Source organism: Ovis aries, chromosome 7 (assembly GCF_016772045.2).
Source record: "Ovis aries strain OAR_USU_Benz2616 breed Rambouillet chromosome 7, ARS-UI_Ramb_v3.0, whole genome shotgun sequence".
NCBI lineage: Eukaryota > Metazoa > Chordata > Mammalia > Artiodactyla > Bovidae > Ovis > Ovis aries.
In genome coordinates this window covers 49,609,109-49,635,106 of record NC_056060.1, presented here as the reverse complement: position 1 = coordinate 49,635,106, position 25,998 = coordinate 49,609,109, and the positions used below count along the sequence as shown (strand labels likewise).

The following is a 25,998-nucleotide window of genomic DNA, read 5'->3' as shown; positions in this document are numbered from 1 at the left end:
AGGGAGGCAGTGGGATGTATAAATCTAGAGCCTAGAAGACAGGTCTAGATCAGCACTGTACAGTGAACCTTTGTGTATTGATGGAAATGTTCTTTATCTGTGCTGTCCAGTTTCTTAGCCACTAACCACATATGGCTCTTGATGTCTTAAAATGTAGCGAATATTCAACTACATTTTAAATTGTAGGAAAATTCAATATTTAATTTTAATTTAAATTAATATAGCCACATGTCACTACTGGCTGTTGTGTTGGATAGTGCACATCTAGCCTGTAAATACCCATTTGGGAGCAGTAACTATCATATAAAGGATCATTAGACTGAATCACAGATAATATAAACGTAGACAGAGAAGACATCAGTGGACTGAATCTGGGACATGCCAGTGATTAGAAGCTGGAGAAGAAGAAGAATAGAAACTCAGCTATGTAGAAGAAAAACTGGAGACTGATTTCCTAGAATCTAAATGATGATTTTCAGTAAAGAATGAGAGACTGTCTGAGTCAAATGTTGCTAATAGGCCTTGCAGGATTAAGACTAAAAATTAACCACTGATTGAAGCCATACAGAGGTACTTGGTAACTTCAGTAAGTCCACAGGATGAAAACCTGACTGGAGCAGGCACAGGAGAAAATCAGAAGTCCTAAGACATAACCAATAGGAATGGAATATAATGCAGCCACTGTGGAAAACTGTTTGTTAGTTCCTTAAATAGCTAATATAGAATTACCATATAAGCTTCCCTCAAGAGGAGTAAAGACATATGTCCATACAAAAACTTGTATAGGAACATTCATAGCAGCATTATTCATATATGCCAAAAAATTGGAAACAATCCAGATAGCCATCAACTGATGAATAAACCAACTATGGTATATCCATATAATGAAACATTATTCAGCCATAAAAGGAAATGTACTGATGTATTCTGTAATATAAATAAGCCTTAAAGAAGGCTAAGTCAAAGAAGCCAAGTCATAAAAGACCACTTATTATGTGATTCCATTTATATGAAATGTTCAGAATAGGCAAATTTAGAGACAGAAAGTAGGATTCGTGGTTGTTTAGGACTGGGGAGTATAGGGGGGAAATAGAGATTGACTGCTAAAGGGTATAGAACTTCTTTTGGGGGGACCAAAATGTTCCAGAATTAGATCATGATGATAATTTCACAATCCTGTTAATATAGTTCAAAAACATTGAACTGTACACACTAAATGGGTTAATTGTATGGTATGTGAGTTATGTTTCAATAAAGCTGGTTTTAACAAGAGAAAATTGGAAGAAAGGAATTGAAAAATATGCTTTAGATAAATGAAGAATTAGTCTTAGGTATACAGATAGTTCATCCTTGGCGATAGAAGGGAAGATAGACTGTTAAAAGTAGGTGCAGGTTGGAATTCCTTAGTGGTCTAGTGGTTAAGAATATGCCTGCCAATGCAGGGGACATGGATTTGTTCCATGGCCTGGGAGGATCCCACATGCCACAGAGCATGTGTGTCACAACTACTGACCTTCCTACACCACAGCTACTGAAGCCTGAATGCTCTAGGGCCTGTGCTCTACAACAAGAAAAGCCATCACAATGAGAAGCCCACACACTGCAACTGGAGAGTAGCCCTCGCTTACTGCAACTGAAGAAAGCCCACAGGCAGCAACAAAGACTCAGCGCAGCCAAAAGTAAATAGATACAAAAAATTTTTAAAAGATACAGGTAGATGGGTAGATGTGGGTATGGTAGCTTATAGAAGGTCTTTTAAGTACTTTTATTTTCTCAATAAGTGGGAAATCAGGTCATCAGCTGAGAGTGAGAATGAAGGAGGAATTATTGAAGATGAGAAGGAAGGTATAAAATAGTTGCTTAGACAAGTGGGAGAGTGAATGAGGAGATGCAGTGATTCCTGGGTTTTACCCTGGGGTTAGTGAGGCCAGCCACATTGGTGGTATGGTTTCTGTAGTCACATTCTGCTGCATGAGTATAGGCCTGAATCATGGAGGAGCAGGGTTTAACCAGAGCTGGGTTTTTGCCAGGTGAGTATGTTGAAGAAAGAGTCTAGGGAATTGAAGTTATGTGTAGATATACCTGTGATATAATAATGAGCCATAATATTTAAGTTGCACGAAGAGGAGATGCAGATATAAATACATTGAAGGAAAATGTGACAGATTTAGTGGATTGTAGGCCCTAATACAGTCAAAGAATTTTTGGAACCTGGTAGTAACAAAATTGTATGATCATAGGGAATGAGTTTCTGACATAAGGTGGAATATATGATTTTTGTTGGAAAAGAGGTCAAGGAACAGAAAGGCCAGAATATTAGGTGGGTCATCTCTATGAGCATTAAAATTATCAAAAATTATGGCAGGATTTGTATCAGAGAGAGACAGTGAGCTAGGAATGAGAGAGATTGACCTAAAAGTTCGTAGAGAACTATAACCAGGTGGATAAATAATGGGTAGTAGTATATCATGGCATGGGTTTTAAAACAGTTTTAGGGAGGATGGGGGGAAAGAATGATCATAAGGAACAAGTAGATATCTGCCACCAGCAGACTCACTGGCAAAGAAGTATAAGCGAGAAAGGAGCTATCACTTGAAAGGGCTGCAGTGTCATCAAGGCAGAGCCAGATTTCACTTAGGCAGAAGGCGAAGGAAACATTAAGAAAAAACACTTAGTAGCTTTGTTGAGAGACCATGAGTTCCAGAGGATGTTGAAATTCGAAATAGGAATTTAGAAGTCATGGATGGGAAGATCCCCTAGAGAAGGAAATGGCATTTCACTCCAGTATTCTTGCCTGGAAAATTTCATGACAGAGGAACCTAGTGGACTACAGTCCATGGGGTCACAAAGTGTTGGACATGACTGAGCGAATGAGCACACACAGGTATAAAGATTATATTTAAATCTGTGGAAACAGATGAGATCATTAAGAGAGAAAGAATAAAGAGAGAAGTGGGTGCAGGATTGTCTCCTGAAGTTTCCCAGCATGCCCAAATTGTGTAGAACAGTGTTTCTCAACCCTTTTTTTTCAGTATTGCCCCCATAAGGAGCCTTTGTAGACATCTTTGTCCTAATCACTACAGGAAATTTTAATACCACAGACATACTGTGTGTCTCTTCATGCTCTATGGTCCTTTGAAGGCCACAAGCGCTTATAATATCTAAGATATTTTTGCCCCTATGCTCCCAGAGTCAGTTTTTGCCCTCTTGTGGGGGCATCATCGCCCCTACTGAAATATATAGGTTAGAGGACAGAATGGTAAGGGAAGAAGTAGCCACTAAGAGAGGAGAAAAGCCAGAAGAGGGTGATTCAGTGAAGCCAAAAAGAGAAGAGTGCTAGGAGGGAGAATAAGAGAGTATTGAATACTGGAGAATATTTTCTACATAATTTGACAACATGGAAGTTATTGTAACCTTCACAGAAACAATGTCAGTAGAGTGATGGGATAAAATGAAATGGTGAGTTGAGGAGCATCTAAGAGATAAGTAAGTGAAGACTCAAATGCAGATAACTTTTTGAGAAGTTTATCTATAGATGGGTATGAGAAGTAGGTGAAAAGTAGGAAAAGGTTTAGTAGAGTACATGTGACTTATCTTGGGTTTCATGGTATACTTAGAATCCTTGTAAAGAAGGTGGTATACTTAGATCCCTTGTGAAAAAAAAGGAGAAAGATTGTTTTAGGGCTAGGTGTAAACTATTTTAAGCTCAAGGTAAAAAAATATAAGGCATTTTTTTCCCTTAATTTTATTTATTTTGGGGGGTGGGGCTGTGTTATGTCTTTGTTGCTGTGCAGGGTTTTCTCTAGTTGTGGTGAGTAGAGGCTATTCTCTAGTTGTGGTGTGTGGGCTTCTCATTGCAGTGGCTTCTCTTGTGGAGCATAGGTTCTGGGGCACCCAAGCTTCAGTAGTTGTGGCGCATGGCCTCAGTAGCACAGGCTTAGTAGTTCCGAGGCATGGCATCGAACCCCTGTCTCCCACATTGGCGAATTCTTTAACACTGAGCCACCAGGGAAACCCTGTAAGATATATTTGGAAGAAGGGTGATTTGAGTACAATTTGACTGTGGTTGGTAACTGCATGTTACAGAAAGTTGGATTGGAGATTGGATTAGTAGGCTACAGCTAAACTGAGGAGTTTTGGAAGCCAGGCAGAGAAGTTGTTTACTATGGTAGGCTGCTTCATGTATTTTAGTTCAAGAGGCATAAACAACATGTTAAGTGTAGTTTTTAGGATTGTCTGGTTGAGACCAATTAGGAAATAGTAATAGCAGTTCAGATGTGGTCAAATATCAATAGATTTTTCAATGCCTAATATATATATAGAAAACATATATTTTTGAGCCCAGTTTCCTATCCATTTGTTCCATATCCAGCCAATATTTCTCCTACTTTCTTTGTTTTCATATCATGACTATAGTCACCTAAACCTATACCACCTGGCATAGTAGCCACTGGCCACAGGTAGCTTTTGAGCACTTGAAATATTGCCAGAGTGAATTGAGATTTTCTGTAAGTGTAAAATATATACTGGATTTGAAAGATTTAGCTCAAAAAAGAAGGTAACATATCAGTAATTTTTGTAATGATTATGTGTTTAAATGATAATATTTTTAATATACTACACTAAATAAAATATATTATTAAAATTACTTTTACCTAATTCTGGGACTTCCTGGTGGCTCACTGACTAAGACTCTGCACTCCCAATATAGGGGGCCATGGTTCGATTCCTGGTCAGGGAATTAGATCCCACATGCCACAACTAAAGATCCTGTATGCCACAACAAAGATCTCAAGTGCTACAACTAAAACCCAGCACAGCCAAATAATTTTTTTTTAATTTTTACCTATTTCTTTTTACTTTTTAAAAATGTAGCTACTAAAAATTTGAGGTTGCATATGGCTTACATTATATTTCTGTTGGACAGTGCTAACCTAAACTGTGATACCTCTCCACAGCTTCTTATTTCATCCTGGCTCTGCTCTCTGTGCTACCATAGACTGATACTGTTTACCTAACCTGCTCTTGCTGTTATTACCATCAGTCTACTTGCCTTTTTCTATTCTGTCTTCTGGGACAAAATAAGCTCTTTTGCTGTTGGTTCCCATAGCTAAAGAATGCAGTTGTAATGGCAGAGACCCATGAGCAGAGGCAGAAGGCATATGAATTGATGTAGGAAAAGATAAGACTGAAGTCGCAATAAAAGCATCATAAATTATAGTACCTCTTGATTTTACAGATGAGGTAACCAAAGCTCAGAAAGGTTAAATAATGTGTGCTCTCTACCTGGGCACCTTCTAGTATTATTTTTTAAATGCTGAAAGGTTAGTATTCTCAAAAGTATATCTCTTCTCCCTTTCTACCACTCAGGTGTATATTTTAAATTTGTACTACTTGTCTCTATCTTCCTTTTTCTTTTTTCTTATCCAGCAAATATTTACTGATCATGTACTATGGACACATTGTTCGGAGTTGTCAACAATACAGTCAGGTGACTGCACAAATGTACTCTACTGAGAAAATGTTAACATGGTATTTTTCTTGGAAAGAAAATAATTAGTACATCTTGATATTTTAAATTTATCCAACTGCTATGTTTTAAAAAGTCCTAAAGAAGCAGGACATAGAGATTTTTTTAATTATAGGGAAAAGAAAACCTGTTGAAGAAATATTTAGATCTGGGGTAGGTGAAGAGGTTTGGAAGTCCTGGGTGAGGGTACTCATCTACTAGGGATAGCGTGAAAGTAATATGATCCTAATGGGAGGTGGGGGAGAAGTGAGCAAGAGTGGGGGGAGAAGAGAGATTCTGGAAACTCTGCCTTGCCAAAAATAAAATTTATTCAAGGCCATTTCTGCCAGAACTAACTGTTTAGTTTTCTAAGCTATTTGGATTTTGTTCTCTTGAGATGACTGAAGTTCTCTGGAGGAACCAGAGACATTTTGCATTAATAAGCAAGCACTAGTAGAAATATGGTAAAAGAAAACATTGAAAACTTTCCTGTACCCACATGAGGAACCATGGGGAATGGGAATTTTGATTGTTAAAGATTAGAAGAGGTACGAATTTTAATTTGGAAATTTCTAGAACAGGACCTTGAAATTTGGAAGGAAAAGCTATGACAAATCTAGACAGCTTATTAAAAAGCATAAACAACACTTTGTCAACAAAGGTCCATATAGTCAACGCTGTGGTTTTTCCACTCTGTAGTCATGTATGGATGTGAGAGTTGGACCATAAAGAAGGCTGAGGATCGAAGAATTGATGCCTTGGAACTATGGTGTTGTAGAAGACTCTTGAGAGTCCCTTGGACTGCAGGGAAATCCAACTCATCCATCCTAAAGGAAATCAGTCCTGAATATTCATTGGAAGGACTGATGCTAAAGCTTAAACTCCAATAGTTTGGCCACCTGATGCAAAGAACTGACTCATTAGAAAAGACCCTGATGCTGGGGAAGATTGAAGACAGGAGGAAAAAAGGATGACAGAGGATGGTTGGATGGCATCACTGACTCAATGGACATGAGTTTGAGCAAGCTCTGGGAGATGATGAAGGACAGGGAAGCCTAGCATGCTGCAGTCCATGGGGTTGCAAAGAGTCATACACGACTGAATAATAACAAGAGCAGGGCCAAGCTTGGACATGGATTGTTGGAGAACTTTGGCCTCAAGAAAGAAACATGAAAGCTTGGTTACCTAGGAAGTACTGGGAGATCGAATAAAATAAAGTGGGAAAGACATGTAGGTGAAAGGCAGAAAATGGTTAGAAAGATAAGGTAAAGAAGCACAACACAAACTAGAATGTGACACTGTTCATCTCAGCTTGGGACTTGAACCCACGTGGCTGGGACTCAAACCTGGCCAAAACCCTGCTTGGGACTCTAACCCATGTGGCCAGAACTTGAACCCAGCCAAAACCCAGTCTTCCAACTGAGATCACAGAGCTGGTTTCAGGATGTAATGGAAGCTCAGATTCTTGATGTCTCATAGCAGAAAGAATTCAGTGAGAGACAAAGTGATAGGTAAGAAGAAACACAATACACAGACAGAGTGTAGGCCATGTCAGAAGGCAGGAGTAACTTTGGGAAAAGCACATGCCACAGACAACATCATGGGCCTTCGAACAGAGAGAGTGTGGTCTTGAAATGTGGTGTGGTTAGGTTTTGGAGGCTGGATAATTTCACAGGCTATTAAGTGGGAGGATTATTCCAGCTATTTTGGGAAAGGGGTGGAGATTTTCAGAAATTGGGCCACTGTCTACTTTTTGGTCAGCCCTTGAAACTGTTGTGGTGCCTCTAGGTGTGTCATTTAGCTTGTTGATTTTACAGTGAATGTACACTGAGACTGAGGATCAAGGTCTAGTCCAAGTTGACGTGTCTGCCATCGTGGACCCATTTGGTTCTGATCAGTTTATGCTGTGTCCTCAGACTTTGTCATTCTTTCAGAGGTTGTGCCCTGTCCCCTTCCCTCCTGTTTCAAATGTATAGTATGATTTTTGTAGTTTGTATGATCGTGAGATTAGCACCGTATTATAGTAAGGAAAATAGTTGGTGTGATGGTGGTGCTGTCTGACTTTTTAAAAGATTATTTATCTTTTTTTTTTCAAACTGCTGCGAAATATTTATTCCAAGTTAGTTATTTTATGCAGTAGTTTTCCCCCCTCAAAAGACTTCTGATAACCACATCTTTTAAATCTGTAAATGATGTTATCAAATTAATCTTTGAAATCTCACAAAAATTTATCTTTTACAATCCACCCTGAATATCAAGGCTGCAAGAATAACACAACATTTCCTATATCCAAATATTTTACAGCTGTATCCACAAAGAAAGAGAAAAAAGGAAAGAAGCACATATGCTTGGTTAAGGGCTGACATTACCTGAGCAGCCCTAAATAAAATAAAATATCCAAGTTATTAGCATTAATTTAATACAACTATGACTTCAGTAGTCACTTTGTCATTGACAATGATTGCTTGAGAACAGGGGTGAGTGCCCCAAGGGCTAGCAGCAGAAGCTGTTGCTGCAGACCAGTGTCTCCTCTCTGCACTGCCAGCTCCCACCTGTGCATTGCCCCATATATACTGTGTGTATGTGTGTGTGTTTTAAACATCTTGCCCACCACACACAGTTCTCTCTATTAAGCAGATAACAGAGAAGAACAACAACAAAAGCTAAACAAGTCAATCCCTCGCTCTCTTAAAAGATGGTTTATCTTTTGAACATAAATACTATAAAAGCAATATTGAAGCATTTTAATTTTGCCTACAAAATTTTGTCTGCCAAGAGTCGGACATGACTGAGTAACTAAACTGAACTGAACTGAATTTTGCCTACAGTTAATTGTGTCTCCTTTTTTCCAGGTGTTTAACATGGGATAGGTTCCCTACTGACAAACCCTGTCTTCTGTTTTCGGCCTAATGGAACCGTCACGTTTTTGCTTCTTGATATCTGTTTGTCTGGAATATCCTATTAGTAGCAAAGTCTTCAGAGAAGGCAATGGCAACTCACTCCCTCTTGACTGGAAAATCCCATGGGTGGAGGAGCCTGGTAGGCTGCAGTCCATGGGGTTGCTAAGAGTCGGACACGACTGAGCGACTTCCCTTTCACTTTTCACTTTCATGCATTGGAGAAGGAAATGGCAACCCACTCCAGTGTTCTTGCCTGGAGAATCCCAGGGACGGGGGAGCCTGGTGGGCTGCTGTCTATGGGGTCCCACAGAGTCGGGCACGACTGAAGCGACTTAGCAGCAGCAGCAGCAGAAAAGTCTTAGGGATTCTTTCTTTGAAATTCTTTCCTCTCTGTATCCTGGTACTTTGGAGTGTGGTTTATTGCAAGCTCTTTTGTTTTTTTCTACGATCCAAATTGGCCTGTTTACAAATATTATCTTCTTAAAGCACTAATTTCATCCTTCACTTATTAACTTAAAAACATAAAGATCCCTTAAGATCCTCACAAGCAACCAAACTTATCAGTGTGTTATTTATGATTTCCTATAATCTGATCAAGGTTACCCATCCAGCCATATTTCCCACCACTCTGCAACATAAATCTTATGTATGCTGCTATTGCTGCTAAGTTGCTTCAGTCGTGTCCAACTCTGTGCGACCCCATAGACGGCAGCCCACCAGACTTCCCCCTCCCTGGGATTCTCCAGGCAAGAATACTGGAGTGGGTTGCCATTTCCTTCTTCAATGCATGAAAGTAAAAAGTGAAAGTGAAGTTGCTCAGTCGTGTCCAACTCTTAGCGACCCCATGGACTGCAGCCTTCTAGGCTCATGGGATTTTCCAAGCGAGAGTACTGCCATTGCCTTCTCCAATCTTATATATGAAGTGAAGTCACTCAGTCATGTCTGACTCTTTGCGACCCCATGGGCTCTAACCTACCAGGCTCCTTCGTCCATGGGATTTTCCAGGCAAGAGTACTGGAGTGGATTGTCATTTCCTTCTCCAGGGGATCTTCCCAACCCAGGGATCGAACCCAGGCATCGCAGGAAGACGCTTTACCATCTGAGCCACCAGAGTTTATGTATAAACCTCCTTATAAGCTGTCCATAGGGCATGATGTTTCTTATACATACTTTTTCCATCATTCTTTCTCCCTCAAAGAATGCTTTTCTCCTCACTGCCTTGGCAAGTTTTGCTTTAGATACTACCTGCTCCAAAGGATATTTCTAAGTGCTACAGACTATCTCAATATCTCTTTTCAAAATCGTGTAATACTTAAGGCATTTATTACAGTTTACAGTATATTATATATACCTTATTATTATCATATTCTGTTTTCTGTATGTTCTTTACCCTACCAGATTATTAGTTTTTTAAGAGAAACAATCATTTCCAAACAGGTTATTTGTTTTAGCCTGTTGCTGAACACGGGATAAACTATTAATAAACACTTTTTGATTGAAATAGTGTTGTTGATCAATTTTGAAATAAAGGCTAGATAAGCTAGACAAAACAGCATTCTTAAGAGGTGATTTTTTTAGATATCTAAAACTGAAGGATATTCCCTTAAAAACTCAAAATCAGTCTTTTAAAAATATCTAATTCTCTATTATAAACTTTCCTAAAAATATAGATGTCTGTTACTACATAACATATCACCTCAAAAGTTAGTTGCTTTGAACAATGAACATTTATTGTCACAAAGTACCTGTGGGTCAGGAATCTGAATGTGGCTGAGTGACTCTCGTTTAAGGTCTCTTATACCGTTGCAGTCAGTGTGTCAGTTGGGGCTACAGTCTTATCTCCAGGCCCAGCTGAGGAGGATCTGCTTCTAAGCTTACTTACTTGGTTGTTGACAGGATTCAGTTCCTCACAGGTCGTTGGACTGAGGTCCTCAGTTTCTCATTGACTGTGGCCAGAGGCCCCCTTCAGTTGCTTGCCATGGCCTCTCCCATAAGGCCGCCCAGAACATGACACGTGGCATTTTTCAGAGTGAGCAGTGAAAGAGCACCATGATGAAAGACACAGCATTTTCTTTTCCAATTTTGTAAGTAATATTTCATTAATTCTGTTGTATTTTATTCACTGGAAGTGAGTCCAGTCCACAGTCAAGAGAAGGGGATTATACAGAGGTATGAATACCAGGCAATAGGGTCCATCAAAGAGGCTGCCTCCCTTAGTGAGGCCATTTTTCTCTTGTCAAAATCTTTTCTGACTTCAGGAAAAGAGAAGTTGCTTATCTGAGTCTTTCCCAACAATTATTACACTCTTAACACATAAGCTTTAATCTATGATAGCATACCTAGGGTCATTTAGTATTGAATTATATAATATTCTGCATCCTGACCCTGCTAAAATGTTAGAAAAACACACATTACAGTGTTTTATCAGGATAATTACAGAACTTAAATGAAATATAGGATCAAAGTATAGCAAATATGGTCTCAATTATTTGAGTAAATAATGTATAAAATTTACTCAATGTAGTTTTCAGTTAAGTGCTATATTAAAATCTCAACATGTACATATACAGTGTGCCAGTTATAGTAAGGTTTCAAAAATATTTGTTAAATATACTTGCTTATATATTTCTGTGAATGAATGAATTTAGTATTTTTGAAGTTCCTTTACCTATGGTGGAATAAAATTGTTATTAGTTAGATCTTGCTGTCTTAAAATTCTAAATAAACCCACAGATAATAATAAATTGATGTTTATAGGAATTCTTTGATTATCAAAATTGGAGAGATGGAAAGAGTACTTGCTACAGTCTTTGGAAGTTTATTTTGAATTTGAAAGTAAAAGTTATATAAAAGCAATTTATCAACTTGTTAGTGGTTTGGGAGGCTGAGTGAGAAGCTGGTTATATCCCTGTTTATATAAAAATTAATTCCAGATAATGAAAGACTTAAATGTAAAAAAAGACAATATTTGCTATACTTTGATCCTGTATTTCATTTAAGTTCTGTAATTATCCTGATAAAACACTGTAATGTGTGTTTTTCTAACATTTTAGCAGGGTCAGGATGCAGAATATTATATAACTCAATACTAAATGACCCTAGGTATGCTATCATAGATTAAAGCTTATGTGTTAAGAGTGTAATAATTGTTGGGAAAGACTCAGATAAGCAACTTCTCTTTTCCTGAAGTCAGAAAAGATTTTGACAAGAGAAGAATGGCCTCACTAAGGGAGGCAGCCTCTTTGATGGACTCTATTGCCTGGTAAACATAAAATTACACGAAGAAAGTATATGTGAATCTTGGTATACTCTGAAGAGGTGAAAATCTTTCTAAACATAACATTAAGCTCAGAAGCTGTAATAGCAGAATATGACTATATTCAAATTAAATATTTCTATGTGGTGAAAAATAGGCAAAAAAGCACCATCATAAAGTCAGAAGCCAATATGGGGAAAAAATAATTTACCACACATTTAACAGGAAATGTTCTCATTTCTCTAGTTGAAAAAGAGCTTTAATAGTTCAACAGTTCAGTTCAATTCAGTTCAGTCGTTCAGTTGTGTCCGACTCTTTGCAACTCCATGAATCACAGCATGCCAGGCCTCCCTGTCCATCACCAACTCCCAGAGTTCACTCAGACTCACGTCCATCGAGTCAGTGATGCCATCCAGCCATCTCATCCTCTGTCGTCCCCTTCTCCTGCCCCCAATCCCTCTCAGCATCAGAGTCTTTTCCAGTGAGTCAACTCTTCGCATGAGGTGGCCAAAGTACTGGAGTTTTAGCTTCAGCATCATTCCCTCCAAAGAAATTCCAGGACTGATCTCCTTCAGAATGGACTGGTTGGATCTCCTTGCAGTCCAAGGGACTCTCAAGAGTCTTCGCTAACACCACAGTTCAAAAGCATTAATTCTTTGGCGCTCTGCTTTCTTCACAGTCCAACTCTCACATCCATACATGACTACTGGAAAAACCATAGCCTTGACTAGATGGACCTTTGTTGGCGAAGTAATGTCTCTGCTTTTGAATATGCTATCTAGGTTGGTCATAATTTTCCTTCCAAGGAGTAAGCGTCTTTTAATTTCATGGCTACAATCACCATCTGCAGTGATTTTGGGGTATAGGCAGGCAATTTGAAGAAAAGTATATATAACTAATATATATTTTAAAAAGCAAAACATAGATCAAAAGGTACTGCATATATTAAAATGATGCTACATATATTTAAAAAGTGTCACATATACTAAAAGTCATTTATATATTAAAAAGGTGATACCAAATAAAAATACATGTATAAAAAGATATAAATTTGGAGGAGTGAATAGTTGGTTTACAATATTAGTTTCAGGTGCACAGCCTAGTGATTCGGTATCTTTACAGATTATACTCCATTTAAAATTATACAATAGTGGCTATAATTCCCTGTGCTATACAATATATCCTTGTTGCTTATCTGTTTTATACATAGTACTTTGTATCTCAATTCCATACCACTTTCTTGCCTTTCTCCTTTCCCTCTCCCTACTGGCAATCACTAATATATCAATTTCTTAAATTCAAAAAAGTTTTTGTTTACTTCTAACAAAAGCAACATTCAGAAGACTGATAACTCCCATTCTCGGAAAGGTATTGGGGTAACAGTTATATTGCTGATATCTGTGAAACTTTGTAAAGCCTTTTAGAGTTTTATTGTAGTGATGTGGAAAGATGCTCATGAAGGAAGAAAAATAAATTTAAAACATAGGATGTACACTGAAAAAAATATGAGATCTTAGCTAATAGTTAACATTGATTTTCTCTGATGATTTTCTCTGAATAGAATTGGGCAGGGGCTCTTTTTTATGTTACTTATTGTTACAGTTTATAATTTAAATACATTACTTTTGTAATTAGAAAAAAAAGTGATATTTTTAAAAGGCAACTTTACAATTTCTTTTTACAGGAGATTACATGCTTGATACAAAGCCAAAAGAAATTTCAGAAATTCAGCGTTTAAACTATGAGCAGGTAACAGACCCAATTTTTGTTATGTTAAAATAGATAATTTACCCTTATGCATATATTTATTGGTCTCTATCAATTGCTTTTCAGGCATATTGTTTTCTTTTTTTTTATGCCCTTTTAAAAATGTAAAAACCGTTTTCAGCCCACAGCCATATTTGACCCACAGGCCATACTTTGCCGATCTCTCTTTTATGTGAACCTATATACAGTCCGTGGGGTCACAAAAGTTGAACACGACTTAGTGACTAAACCATATAACGTGAAGAATGAAACATGGATACCATTCTACACACCTATGAAGAATCATAACCTAGTATTTTCCTTGAAAAAATTGACTCTCAAGTGAATTTATTATTCATCTTCCCTCATTTGTTTATATTTTACAATTAAGTTATATTTTGGAAATCGTTCAGCAAATGATGTCTAGGGTATGCCATTAGGACTAAATCTGCTATTTCATAGTTTCAGTGTATTTACATTGTTTGGCACATTCTTTTGAGATACTATTCTGTAATATAGGTGGGGACCACTGGGCTCAATATTATTGGAGCTGGAAGAAAGCAAGAAGAGCTTCATTTTCTTCAGTATTCTTCCTTTGTTTGACAATAGAAGGCAAGAACACAGGTTATTGCAGTGGAAGAAGTATCAGCCAAGGAAGAAACATATCATTGGAACTTTTGTTTAAATGTGTTTACATTGTTTGGCATGTTCTTTGGAGATACTATTCTGTAATACATGAGGGGACCACTAGCCTCAGAATTACTGGAGCTGGAAGTAAGCAAGCAGAGCTTCATTTTCTTCAGTATGCTTCCTTTGTAGAAGCATAGAAGTAGAAGTAGAAGGCAAGAAGAACACAGGTTCTTGCAGTGGAAGATATATCAGCTAGGGAAGAAACATATCATTGGAACTTTATGTTTACTTTCAAAGTAACCCTTATTACATACTTTCACCAGTGTCCAGATAGCAAAAAGAAAACTCATTTCAATATTGTAAAATTTCTTGAGTTTGAATGTTAGATAATCTAGTCCTAATAAGATCGAAAAGCTAGTATGTTACATTGAATCACTGTGTAAGGTAGGAAGTCTCTGTGTGTGTTAAGTCGCCTCAGTTGTATCCGACTCTGTGTAACCCCATGGACTATAACCTGCCAGGCTCCTCTGCCCATGGGAGTCTCCAGGCAAGAATACTGGGGTGGGGTGCCATGCTCTCCTCCAGGAAATCTGTAGTTAAAGCCAAATAGGTATACTAAGTCATTTCAGTTCTATTGGAATTTGTAACTTAAAGCAAGGATTTCCAAACATTTTTCACAGTAGAAACTTGTTTTCAAATGAAATCTTATGTTAACCTTCAATTTATAAAGCCAGTGAATATATATCATTTATCAAATTTGTATCAGTTCTTATTGAAATCAGTAAGGCTATTGTAATTAATACAAAAACTTGAAATTAGAAATTATAGATCATAGTTGCAGTTTCATATCAACCTCAAAATTCAGTTCATTTCTTTTTTTTTTCTAATTTTTACTTTATTTTACTTTACAATACTGTATTGGTTTTGCCATACATTGACATGAATCCACCACGGGTGTACATGCGTTCCCAAACATGAACCCCCCTCCCACCTCCCTCCCCATAACATCTCTCTGGGTCATCACTGTGCTTCAGTTCATTTCTGTTGCACAGACTTGAGAAAATCTTGAGTGCAAAGTATTTGCAAATGATACTAGCACTTTGTTTCAAGTCTTGTCTTGCAGTCTCAGGATGTGCTTCCATTAAGATGATCTGGACTCTTGAAAAATGACTGGAAGTTTTGTTTCAAAGTTGAAACAAACACAGCCACTTGCATTTCTTATCAACATGTCAGACAAAAAGTACCGTGTTTAAAATAAGCTCTAAAACTGTTTATAAGGTACTGTGATTGAATTACCATTCGTTTTGGGAATAGTATGTTCAGTTCAGTTCAGTCGCTCAGTCATGTCCAACTCTTTGTGACTCCGTGAACCGCAGCACGCCAGGCCTCCCTGTCCATCACCAACTCCCAGAGTCCACCCAAACCCATGTCCATTAAGTTGATGATGCCATCCAACCATCTTATCCTCTGTCGTCCCCTTCTCCTGCCCTCAATCTTTCCCAGGATCAGGGTTAGTACCAAGCTGATAAAATTGAGTCTAAGCTGGTATTTAATGCTCCACAGGTATGATGTAACAATAATCTTTTTGTATACTTTTGTGTGAGCAGAAATGTTCAAGCCTAGATTTTAAAAAGACCAGTGCAGAACTTCAGTCTTCCTAATTTAAAATCCTTACCAGAAGTTGCAATATAAACAGAGTATTTTTTCCAGTTTTGCTTAATGATGACAACACAAAATACTGTGTGTTTATGACAGATTTTTATATGACTGCAAATACATTTTTAAAATATATCTTATGTTTAAATTTAAAATTTCACCACGTTAACTACTTTAAGAAAAATTCTAAGAAGCAGTTGAACTATTGGCTTAAAGAAGTAGTAATCCTTTTATAAGCACCCTTCCCTAATTTATATTTTATGGTAATTATCATAATATGAATTTAGGAACAAAATGGCAAAATAATCTTTCAAATTCTTTGTTTATAGACTTATTTATATCAGTTTTATTCTTTATGGAGATTATTAGTTATATTAGTTTACTTATTTTAATATTATATAATCTGTTTAAAATGTAGAAGATATATATAGGTGTAAACTTGAAATTATACTCCCCCTTGAAGAAAATTGGGTGATTGGCAACCAAGAATTTAACAAATAGCAGAAAAAATCAGTAGTAGTAAAACTACAATCCTACAGTGGCTCATATTCATTCATATTTTCCCACATTCATCATTGTTATGGTTTTAGGAAAAGTTTTAAAACACTGAAAGGAAAAAAAATGTGAGCTGATTGTTTTCAAAGGTTCAACTTTAGGAAAGACTGAGAAAATAAGTGTTTCAGGGTATTGCAATTGTTAGAGGTGAAACTGAAAAAAAACCAAAAACTCTATAATAGTGCTATCCTGTTGTAAATTTCTCACTCATAAATTGAAAACATTTGATTAATTTCTGTTTTTAGTCTGTGTAGTCTCTTACGATAGAATTTTGTAAGTTAACTGGTAAAACTTTTCTTATGACCTAAATTTGTCCTTTCCAGATTTCAGAGAGTCCCTAATTGTAATGTAAAAGGGTTTATTTCATGTTCAGCCATTCTACTATAAGCCCTCCAGTAGGCTATAGTCTATTGCCTATTTTATATCTTTAGTATGTAGCACAGTATCTGATTAACAGTATAGATCTAATAAAATTTTATCAAATTTTCTATATTGAATTTTATTTGTTCCATCAAATATACCCTCTATACTTATGTCCATATTTAATATATTAAAATGTTTAGAAAAACATGTTTTTAAATAGTCTTCATTACACACTTACATGACCATGTTTAATGAGAAACCTGGTGTGGACAGAATGACCCTGGTTTGACCAGTAAGCCTTTGTGATTGAGCCTCTTTTTTACAGACTTCATCTCGCACTGTTTACACTGATACAGAATTATTACCCAAAGTCCATAGTTTACATTAGGGTTCAATCTTGGTGTTTATACATTCTTTGAAAGTGTCTCAGTCATGTCCGACTCTTTACAACCCCAGTGGACTATATAGTCCATGGAATTCTCCAGGCCAGAATATTGGAGTGGGTAGCTGTTCCCTTCTCCAGGGGATCTTCCCATACATTCTTTGGGTTTTTACAAATATATAATGACGTGTATCACCATTATAGTATCATACAGAATAGTTTCTCTGCCCTAAAAATCCTCAGTGCTTTGCCACTACATCCCTTCCTCCTCCACTGAGCTTTTACTGTCTCCATCATTTTGCCTTTTCCCTTTGTTTTGTGTCATGTGGAATCATACAATACATTTCATATTGGCTTCTTTAACTTTGTAATGTACATTTAGATTTCTTCCATGTCTGTCCATGGCTTGATAGCTGATTTCTTTTTTTTTTTCTTTCGTTTAAATTGTGGTTAAAAAAATATAAAATTTACTCTGTTAACCATTTTTTTCTCTTAACCATTAAGTGTAGTGTTAACTGTATTTATATGCTTGTGTAACAGATCTCTAAAATAGTTTCATCTTGTAAAACTAAAATTCTATACTAATTGGACAACTCCCCAGATCTCCCTCCAGTCCCTGACAACTACCATTCTACTTTCTATTTCCATGATTTTGACTACTCTAGATATCTCATCTAAGTGGAGTCACATAATATTTGTTCTTTACAGTGGTTTATTTCACTCAGCATAATGTCCTCAAGTTTCATCCATGTTGTAACATGTAATAAAATTTCCTTTTTTTTGTTAAAGGCTGAATAATATTCCATTGTGTGTGTATATATATATATATATATACACATATATATATATATATATATATATATATATATATATATATAACACATGTTTCCTTTATCCATTTATCTGCTAATGGACATTTGAGCTACATGCACCTCTTGGCTGTTGTGAATAATGCTGCAGTGAATATAGGTGTACACCCATCTCTTTAAGATGGTGCTTTTGATTCTTTTAGGAATATACCTGAAAGTGGGAGAGGACTTTCTCTTTGACTAGAAACTTTTGTCTTTGAACTTCCTGGTCTAAACATAGATCCCTCTCTGCTCTCACTCTGTATATCTTTATCCTATCCAATTTTTCTTACTAATACTTAACTTGATATTATAATTTATGTATTTTTCTCTCATAGTAGAATGTTAATTCCATGAGATTAAGAACTTTGTTTTATCCACTGTTTTATCTTTAGAACTCATTTTTAATGCCTGTAACATAGTTCAGTGCAATCGCTCAGTCCTGTCCAACTCTTTGCAACCCCATGGACTGTAACATGCCAGGCTTCCCTGTCCATCACCAACTCCCGGAGGTTACTCAAACTCATGTCCATCCAGTTGGTGATACCATCCAACCATCTCATCTTCTGTCATCCTCTTCTCCTCCTGCCTTCAATATTTCCCAGAATCAGGGTCTTTTCAAATGAGTCAGCCCCTCATATCAGGTGACCAAAGTATTGGAGTTTCAGCTTCAGTATCATTCTTCATCTTCCGATGAAGATTCAGGACTGATTTCCTTTAGGATGGACTAGTTTGATCTCCTTGCAGTCCAAGGGACTCTCAAGAGTCTTCTCCACAGTTCAAAAGCATCAACTCTTCAGCTCTCAACTTTCTTTACAGTCCAACTCTCACATCCATACATGACTACTGGAAAAACCATAGCTTTGGCTACACTGACCTTTGTTGGCAAAGTAACATCTCTGCTTTTTAATATGCTGTCTAGGTTGGTCATAGCTTTTCTTCCAAGGAGCAAGCGTCTTTTAATTTCATGGCTGCAGTCATCGTCTGCAGTGATTTTGAAGCCCAAGGAAATAAAGTCTTTCACTGTTGCCATTGTTTCCCATCTATTTGCCGTAAACCCATGATCTTAGTTTTTTGAATGTTGAGTTTTAAGCCAACTTTTTCCCTCTCCTCTTTCACTTTTGTCAAGAGGCTCTTTAGTTCTTCACTTTCTGCCATAAGGGTGGTGTCATCTGCATATTTTAGGTTTTTGATATTTCTCCTGGCAATCTTGGTTCCAGCTTGTGCTTCATCCAGCCCTGCATTTCACATGATGTACTCTGCATGTGAGTTCAACAAACAGGATGGCAATATACATCCTTGACGTATTCCTTTGCCAATTTGGAATCAATCTGTTATTCCATGTGCATTTCTAACTGTTTCTTCTTGACCTGCATACAGATCTCTCAGGAGGCAGGTAAGGTGGTCTGGTATTCTCATCTCTTTAAGAAATTTTCACAGTTTGTTGTGATCCACATAGTCAAAGGCTTTGGCGTAGTCAAACCAGGAATCAAACCTGGGTCTCCCACACTGCGGGCAGACTCTTTACCATCTGAGCCACCAGGAAGCCCCTTAAACATAGCAGGTACTTAATAATAAAAATGGAAAGGATGAATAAATTGGATAAAGTGGAAAATTTGTAGTAAATGTGCCTGTATTTAAATATCTTTTTTTTGTTGTTGTTTTTCTCATTTTTTCTCTTCCCCTTTCTATTTTCAGAATATGAGTGATGCTATGGCAGTATTGCACAAACTACAGACAGGCTTGGATGTAAATGTAAAATTCACTGGTGTTCGAGTGTTTGAATATACACCAGAATGCATAGTATTTGATCTTCTTGATATTCCTTTGTATCATGGATGGTTAGTGGACCCTCAGGTAAGTACAAAATCTTAAATTATATGAACACAAATATAGTAAAAATTTATTAATTTGGCAAAGGAATCTAGGTTTACATTTTCTGATATTTATATTTTTGTGCTTTACATGGAATTAGCCACATTATGAGGTTAAGAGCACAGTCCTCTAGACTGCTAAATCTGCTCAAGACTTCTGACTATAATTTCATGGAGTTAGAGGCCAACTACAGAGCTGAGTGCACATCCTCACCAACACCTGTTATTGTCTATGTTTTTGACTGTAGCCATCCTAGTAGGTGTAAAGTTGTATCTCATTGTGCATTTCTCTAATGACTAATGTTGTTGATTATCTTTCCATGTGCTTATTAGCCATTTGTATGTCTTTAGAGAAATATCTGCAAATCTCTTGGCCATTTTTAATTGGGCTATTTGTCTTTTTGTTACTGGGTTCTAAGAGTTTTTTCTATATTTATAATATATAAAGTATATACTTTTAGTACTTACATTTAGGAGTTTGATACATTTTGAGTTGATTTGTGTATGTGGTTTGGGGAAGGAATCCAACATTATTCTTTTGCATGTGGATATTCAGTTGTCTCAGTCTCATTTGTTGAAAAGATTATTCTTCCCCACAGTGAATTGTCTTGGCACTCAGAATGATCTTTGTGAAATAAACCCTCCCCTTTATCCCTGCACCCTACTCCTTTCATCAGAAGCCTCCACTGTAACTAGAATAAGATACAAAATCTTTTTTTTTTTTCAAGTTTCATTAGAGTATAGTTGATTTACAGTCTTGTGTTAGTTTCAGGTTTACAGGGAAGTGTAGTCAGTTATATTGTATCTGCTCCTTGTTAGATTCTTTTCCCATATAGGCCATTATAGAGTACTGAGTAGAGTTCTTTATACTATACAGCAGGCCCTTATTACTAATTTATTTATATAAAGTAGTGTAAATATGTCAGTCTCTCAGTCTCCCAATTTATCCCTCCTTCCCCTTCCAGCTCTGGTAATCATAAGTTTGTTTCCTACATCTGTGACTCTCTTTCTGTTTTGTAAATAAGTCAATTTGCACCATTTTTTTTAGAGTCCATGTATAAGTGATATAATATATCTGTTTCTATCTGACTTACTTCACTTAATATGGCAATCTCTGGGTTCATCCATGTTGTGCAGATGGCATTATTTCATTTTTTATAATAAGATATAAAATCTTTATTAGAATTTTTATGATACACTGCATAATCTAAACTCTGCTTCATGTCCAACTTCACTTCTTATATAATTCTGTCACCTTTTTACTGCCCTCCAACAACACCAGCTGCCTTGCTATTTTTGAGATATACAGAGCTCATTTCTAGCTCAGGTTTTCGTACTAGCTGATTGCCCACTGTGGAACACTGTTTTCCTGCCCTAACACATTGTTCTCCCAGATCTTTCCATTTCTGGTCTCCTCATTATTCAGGTCTTAGATCAAATATCATCTTATTAGAGAGGCTTCCCTTATTGAAATTAGTCACCTTCCTTTTCCCAAGTCATTATCTAGAATTGTTTATTTACTTGATTAACTGTCATCTCCCAGTAAAGAGTATGTTTTGTGAAGGCTAGGCTCTTATTGTTAAGAAGAGTGCCTGGCACATGGTAGATTCTCAGTAAATATTAACTGATGAAATGAACATTCATGTATGCATTACCTACAGAGACAGAGAGATCATATAGCAAAGATTTGGTAATGTTTCTTCATCCCTGTCCTTTGGTAAAAGTAACTGGTATTTCTGAGCAGTGAAAGGCTTGCAGTAGGGAGACATCTGTTTATTGATTTTGGCACTCTGACTCTTGAGAACATCACTGAAAAGTATACCATGTCCAGCATCTGATTCCTCCAAGGTAAATCATGTTGTGTCCTGGCAAATGGCAATGCCAGGTAGCCTAGATTCTTGAGGAAAACGAACTTATGGCCTAAGGAACTTAATCAACTGGATTTAGATCATCCCTCTGACTGTATGTGTAGCTGCATATTGTCTGGCAAAGAGTTGAATTCATATGCTTAAAGAAAAGTATACTCTAATGTAGGATACACATTGTTCATCAGATTTTTCTGGTCTGCACAGTGGTTTTCAAACTGTTGGGCCTGAGAGTTGTGCGTTTTATCTATTTTTACTTACTTGTTTCATGACTGAAGGACTCTAATGCTGAGAAAGAAAAAAGAACAAGGCAAAAGCTTAAAATCCATAGGCTTCTATGAAATATCTCTTCACACTGGCTGATTCTTTGTATTCTTCGAATATGTGTCCTGCAAATAATTATCTTGCAAATAAATGTGCTTTTTCTGGATGGTTCGGTTCAGGCACTCAGCCGTGTCCGACTCTTTGCAACCCCATGAATCGCAGCACGCCAGGCTTCCCTGTCCATCACCAACTCCCAGAGTTCACTCAAACTCATGTCCATAGAGTCGATGATGCCATCCAGCCATCTCATCCTCTGTCGTCCCCTTCTCCTCCTGCCCCTAATCCCTCCCAGCCTCAGGGTCTTTTCCAATGAGTCAACTCTTCGCATGAGGTGGCCAAAGTACTGGAGTTTCAGCTTTAGCATCAGGCCTTCCAATGAACACCCAGGACTGATCTCCTTTAGGATGGACTGGTTGGACCTCCTGCAGTCCAAGAGACTCTCAAGAGTCTTCTCCAACACCATAGTTCAAAAGCATCAATTCTTCGGCGCTCAGCTTTCTTCACAGTCCAACTCTCACATCCATACATGACCACAGGAAAAACAATAGCCTTGTCTAGATGGACTTTTATTGGCAAAGTAATGTCTCTGTTTTTTAATATGCTATCTAGGTTGGTCATAACTTTCCTTCCAAGGTGTAAGTGTCTTTTAATTTCATGGCTGCAGTCACCATCTGCAGTGATTTTGGAGCCCCTCAAAATAAAGTCTTTCACTGTTTCCACTGTTTCCTCATCTATTTCTCATGGAGTGTTGGGACCAGATGCCATGATCTTTGTTTTCTGAATGTTGAGCTTTAAGCCAACTTTTTCACTCTCCTATTTCACTTTCATCAAGAGGCTTTTTAGTTCCTCTTCACTTTGTGACATAAGGATGGTGTCATCTGCCTATCTGAGGTTATTGATATTTCTCCTGGCAATCTTGATTCCAGCTTGTGTTTCCTCCAGCTCAGCGTTTCTCATGATGTACTCTGCATATAAGTTAAATAAGCAGGGTGACAATACACAGCCTTGATGAACTCCTTTTCCTATTTGGAACCAGTCTGTTGTTCCATGCAGTTTTAACTGTTGCTCCCTGACCTGCATATAGATTTCTCAAGAGGCAGGTCAGGTGGTCTGTATTCCCATCTCTTTCAGAATTTTCCACAGTTTATTGTAATCCACACAGTCAAAGGCTTGGGCATAGTCAATAAACCAGAAATACATGTTTTTCTGGAACTCTCTTGCTTTTTCGATGCTCCAGTGGATGTTGGCAATTTGATCTCTGGTTCGTCTGCCTTTTCTGAAACCAGCTTGAACATCTGGAAGTTCACAGTTCACGTATTGCTGAAACCTGGCTTGGAGAATTTTGAGCATTCCTTTCCTAGCGTGTGAGATGAATGCAATTGTGCAGTAGTATGAGCATTCTTTGGCATTGCCTTTCTTTGGGATTGGAGTGAAAACTGACCTTTTGCAGGCCTATGGCCACTGCTGAGTTTTCCAAATTTGCTGGGATATTGAGTGCAGCACTTTCACAGCATCATCTTACAGGATTTGAAACAGCTCAACTGGAATTCCATCACCTCCACTAGCTTTGTTCGTAGTGATGCTTCCTAAGGCCCACTTAGGTGAGTGATCACATCATCATGATTATCTGGGTCGTGAAGCTCTTTTTTGTACAGTTCCTCTGTGTATTTTTGCCACCTGTTCTTAATATCTTTTGCATCTGTTAGGTCCATACCATTTCTGTCCTTTATGGAGCCCATCTTTGCATGAAATGTTCCCTTGGTATCTCTCATTTTCTTGAAGAGATCTCTAGTCTTCCCCATTCTGTTGTTTTCCTCTATTTCTTTGCATTGATCGCTGAGGAAGGCTTTCTTACCTCTCCTTGCTGTTCTTTGGAACTCTGCATTCAAATGGGAATATCTTTCCTTTTCGCTTCGCTTCTTTTCACAGTTATTTGAAAGGCCTCCTCAGACAGCCATTTTGCTTTTTTGCATTTCTTTTTCTTGGGGATGGTCTTGATCCCTGTCTCCTGTACAATGTCACGAACCTCCGTCTATTGTTCATCAGGCACTCTATCAGATCTAGTCCCTTAAATCTATTTCTCACTTCTACTGTATAATCGTAAGGGATTGGATTTGATTTGAATGGTCTAGTGGTTTTCCCTACTTTCTTCAATTTAAGTCTGAATTTGGCAATAAGGAGTTCATGATCTGAGCCACAGTCAGCTCCTGGTCTTGTTTTTGCTGACTGTATAGAGCTTCTCCATCTTTGGCTGCAAAGAATATAATCAGTCTGATTTTGGTGTTGACTATCTGGTGATGTCCATGTGTAGAGTCTTCTCTTGTGTTATTGGAAGAGGGTGTTTGCTATGACCAGTGTGTTTCTTGGCAAAACTCTATTAGCCTTTGCCCTGCTTCATTTCGTACTCCAAGGCCAAATTTGCCTGTTACTCCAGGCATTTCTTGACTTCCTACTTTTGTATTCCAGTTCCTTATAATGAAAAGGACATCTTTTTGGGGTGTTAGTTCTAAAAGGTCTTGTAGGTCTTCATAGAACTGTTCAACTTAAGCTTCTTCAGCATTATTGGTTGGGGCATCGGCTTAGATTACTGTGATATTGAATGGTTTGCCTTGGAAATGAACAGAGATCATTCTATCATTTTGAGATTGCATCCAGGTACTGCATTTTGGACTCTTTTGTTGACCATCATGGCTTCTCCATTTCTTTGAAGGGATTCCTGCCCACGTTAGTAGATATAATGGTCATCTGAGTTAAATTCACTCATTCCAGTTCATTTTAGTTGCTGATACCTAGAATGCCGTCATTCACTCTTGCCATCTCCTGTTTGACCACTTCCAATTTGCCTTGATTCATGGACCTAACATTCCAGGTTCCTATCCAATATTGCTCTGTACAGCTTCAGACCTTGCTTCTGTTATCAGTCACGTCCACAACTGGGTATTGTTTTTGCTTTGGCTCCATCCCTTCGTTCTCTCTGGAGTTATTTCTCCACTGATCTCCAGTAGCATATTGGACACCTGCCGACCTGGGGAGTTCATCTTTCAGTGTCCTATCTTTTTACCCTTTCATACTTTTCATGGGGTTCTCAAGGCAAGAATACTGAAGTGGTTTGCCATTCCCTTCTCCAGTGGATTGCATTCTGTCAGACCTCTCCACCATGACCCGGCTGTCTTAGGTGGCCCCACACAGAATGGCTTAGTTTCTTTAGACAGACTGTGGTCCATGTGATCAGATTGACTAGTTTTCTGTGATTATGGTTTCAGTGTGTCTGCCCTCTAATGCCCTCTCACAACACCTACCCTCTTACTTGGGTTTCTCTTTCCTTGGATGTGGGGTATCTCTTCATGGCTGCTCCAGCAAAGCGCAGCTGCTGCTCCTTACCTTGGATGAGGGGTATCTCCTCTCAGCTGCCGCCCCGACCTTGGGCGTGTGGTAGCTCGTCTCAACCACCGCCCTTGACCTCGGGCATGGGGTAGCTCATCTTGGCTGCTCCTGCGCCGTTTCAGCTTGGTGCTCTTGGTCGCTGCCCCAGGTGGACACTAATTCAGCCACTGAGAACGTATTTCTCCATTATTGGTAATTAATTCTTGAAGTGCAACTTTGGAAGCCAGATGATAGTGAAAATCATACATTCAGTGTACTAAAAGAAGACAAATGCTAGCCTATTTCCTGTTCCCAGAAAAATTATCTCTCAACAATGGAGAGAAATAAAATCATTTGTAAGATTGGCTTCATCTTTAAAAAATATTTATTTATGTATTTGTCTGTGCCGAGTCTTAGATGTGGGATCTTTAGTTGGAGCATCAGTTCAGTTCAGTTGCTCAGTCGTGTCTGACTCTTTGCGACCCCATAAATTGCAGCACACCAGGCCTCCCTGTCCATCACCAACTCCCGGAGTTCACTCAGACTCACGTCCATCAAGTCAGTGATGCCATACAGCCATCTCATCCTCTGTCGTCCCCTTCTCCTCCTGCCCCCAATCTCTCCCAACATCAGAGTCTTTTCCAATGAGTCAACTCTTCGCATGAGGTGGCCAAAGTACTGGAGTTTCAGCTTTAGCATCATTCCTTCCAAAGAAATCCCGAGGCTG

General features: G+C 38.0%; 1 protein-coding gene across 3 annotated transcripts in view; it reads left to right on the top strand.

The window, feature by feature from the left end:
* MINDY2 (MINDY lysine 48 deubiquitinase 2) overlaps nucleotides 1-25,998 on the top strand; it is an 81,578-nt gene that overhangs the window by 20,340 nt on the left and 35,240 nt on the right. For all 3 annotated transcript variants that reach the window (XR_009601207.1, XM_027971795.3, XM_042252390.2), the window contains 2 exons: nucleotides 13,350-13,414; nucleotides 19,544-19,702. Coding sequence is in view for 2 of the 3 variants with exons in the window: in XM_027971795.3 (XP_027827596.2) it covers nucleotides 13,350-13,414; nucleotides 19,544-19,702 (224 nt within the window). In the remaining variant the exon portion in view is untranslated. The remainder of the gene's footprint in view (nucleotides 1-13,349; nucleotides 13,415-19,543; nucleotides 19,703-25,998) is intronic.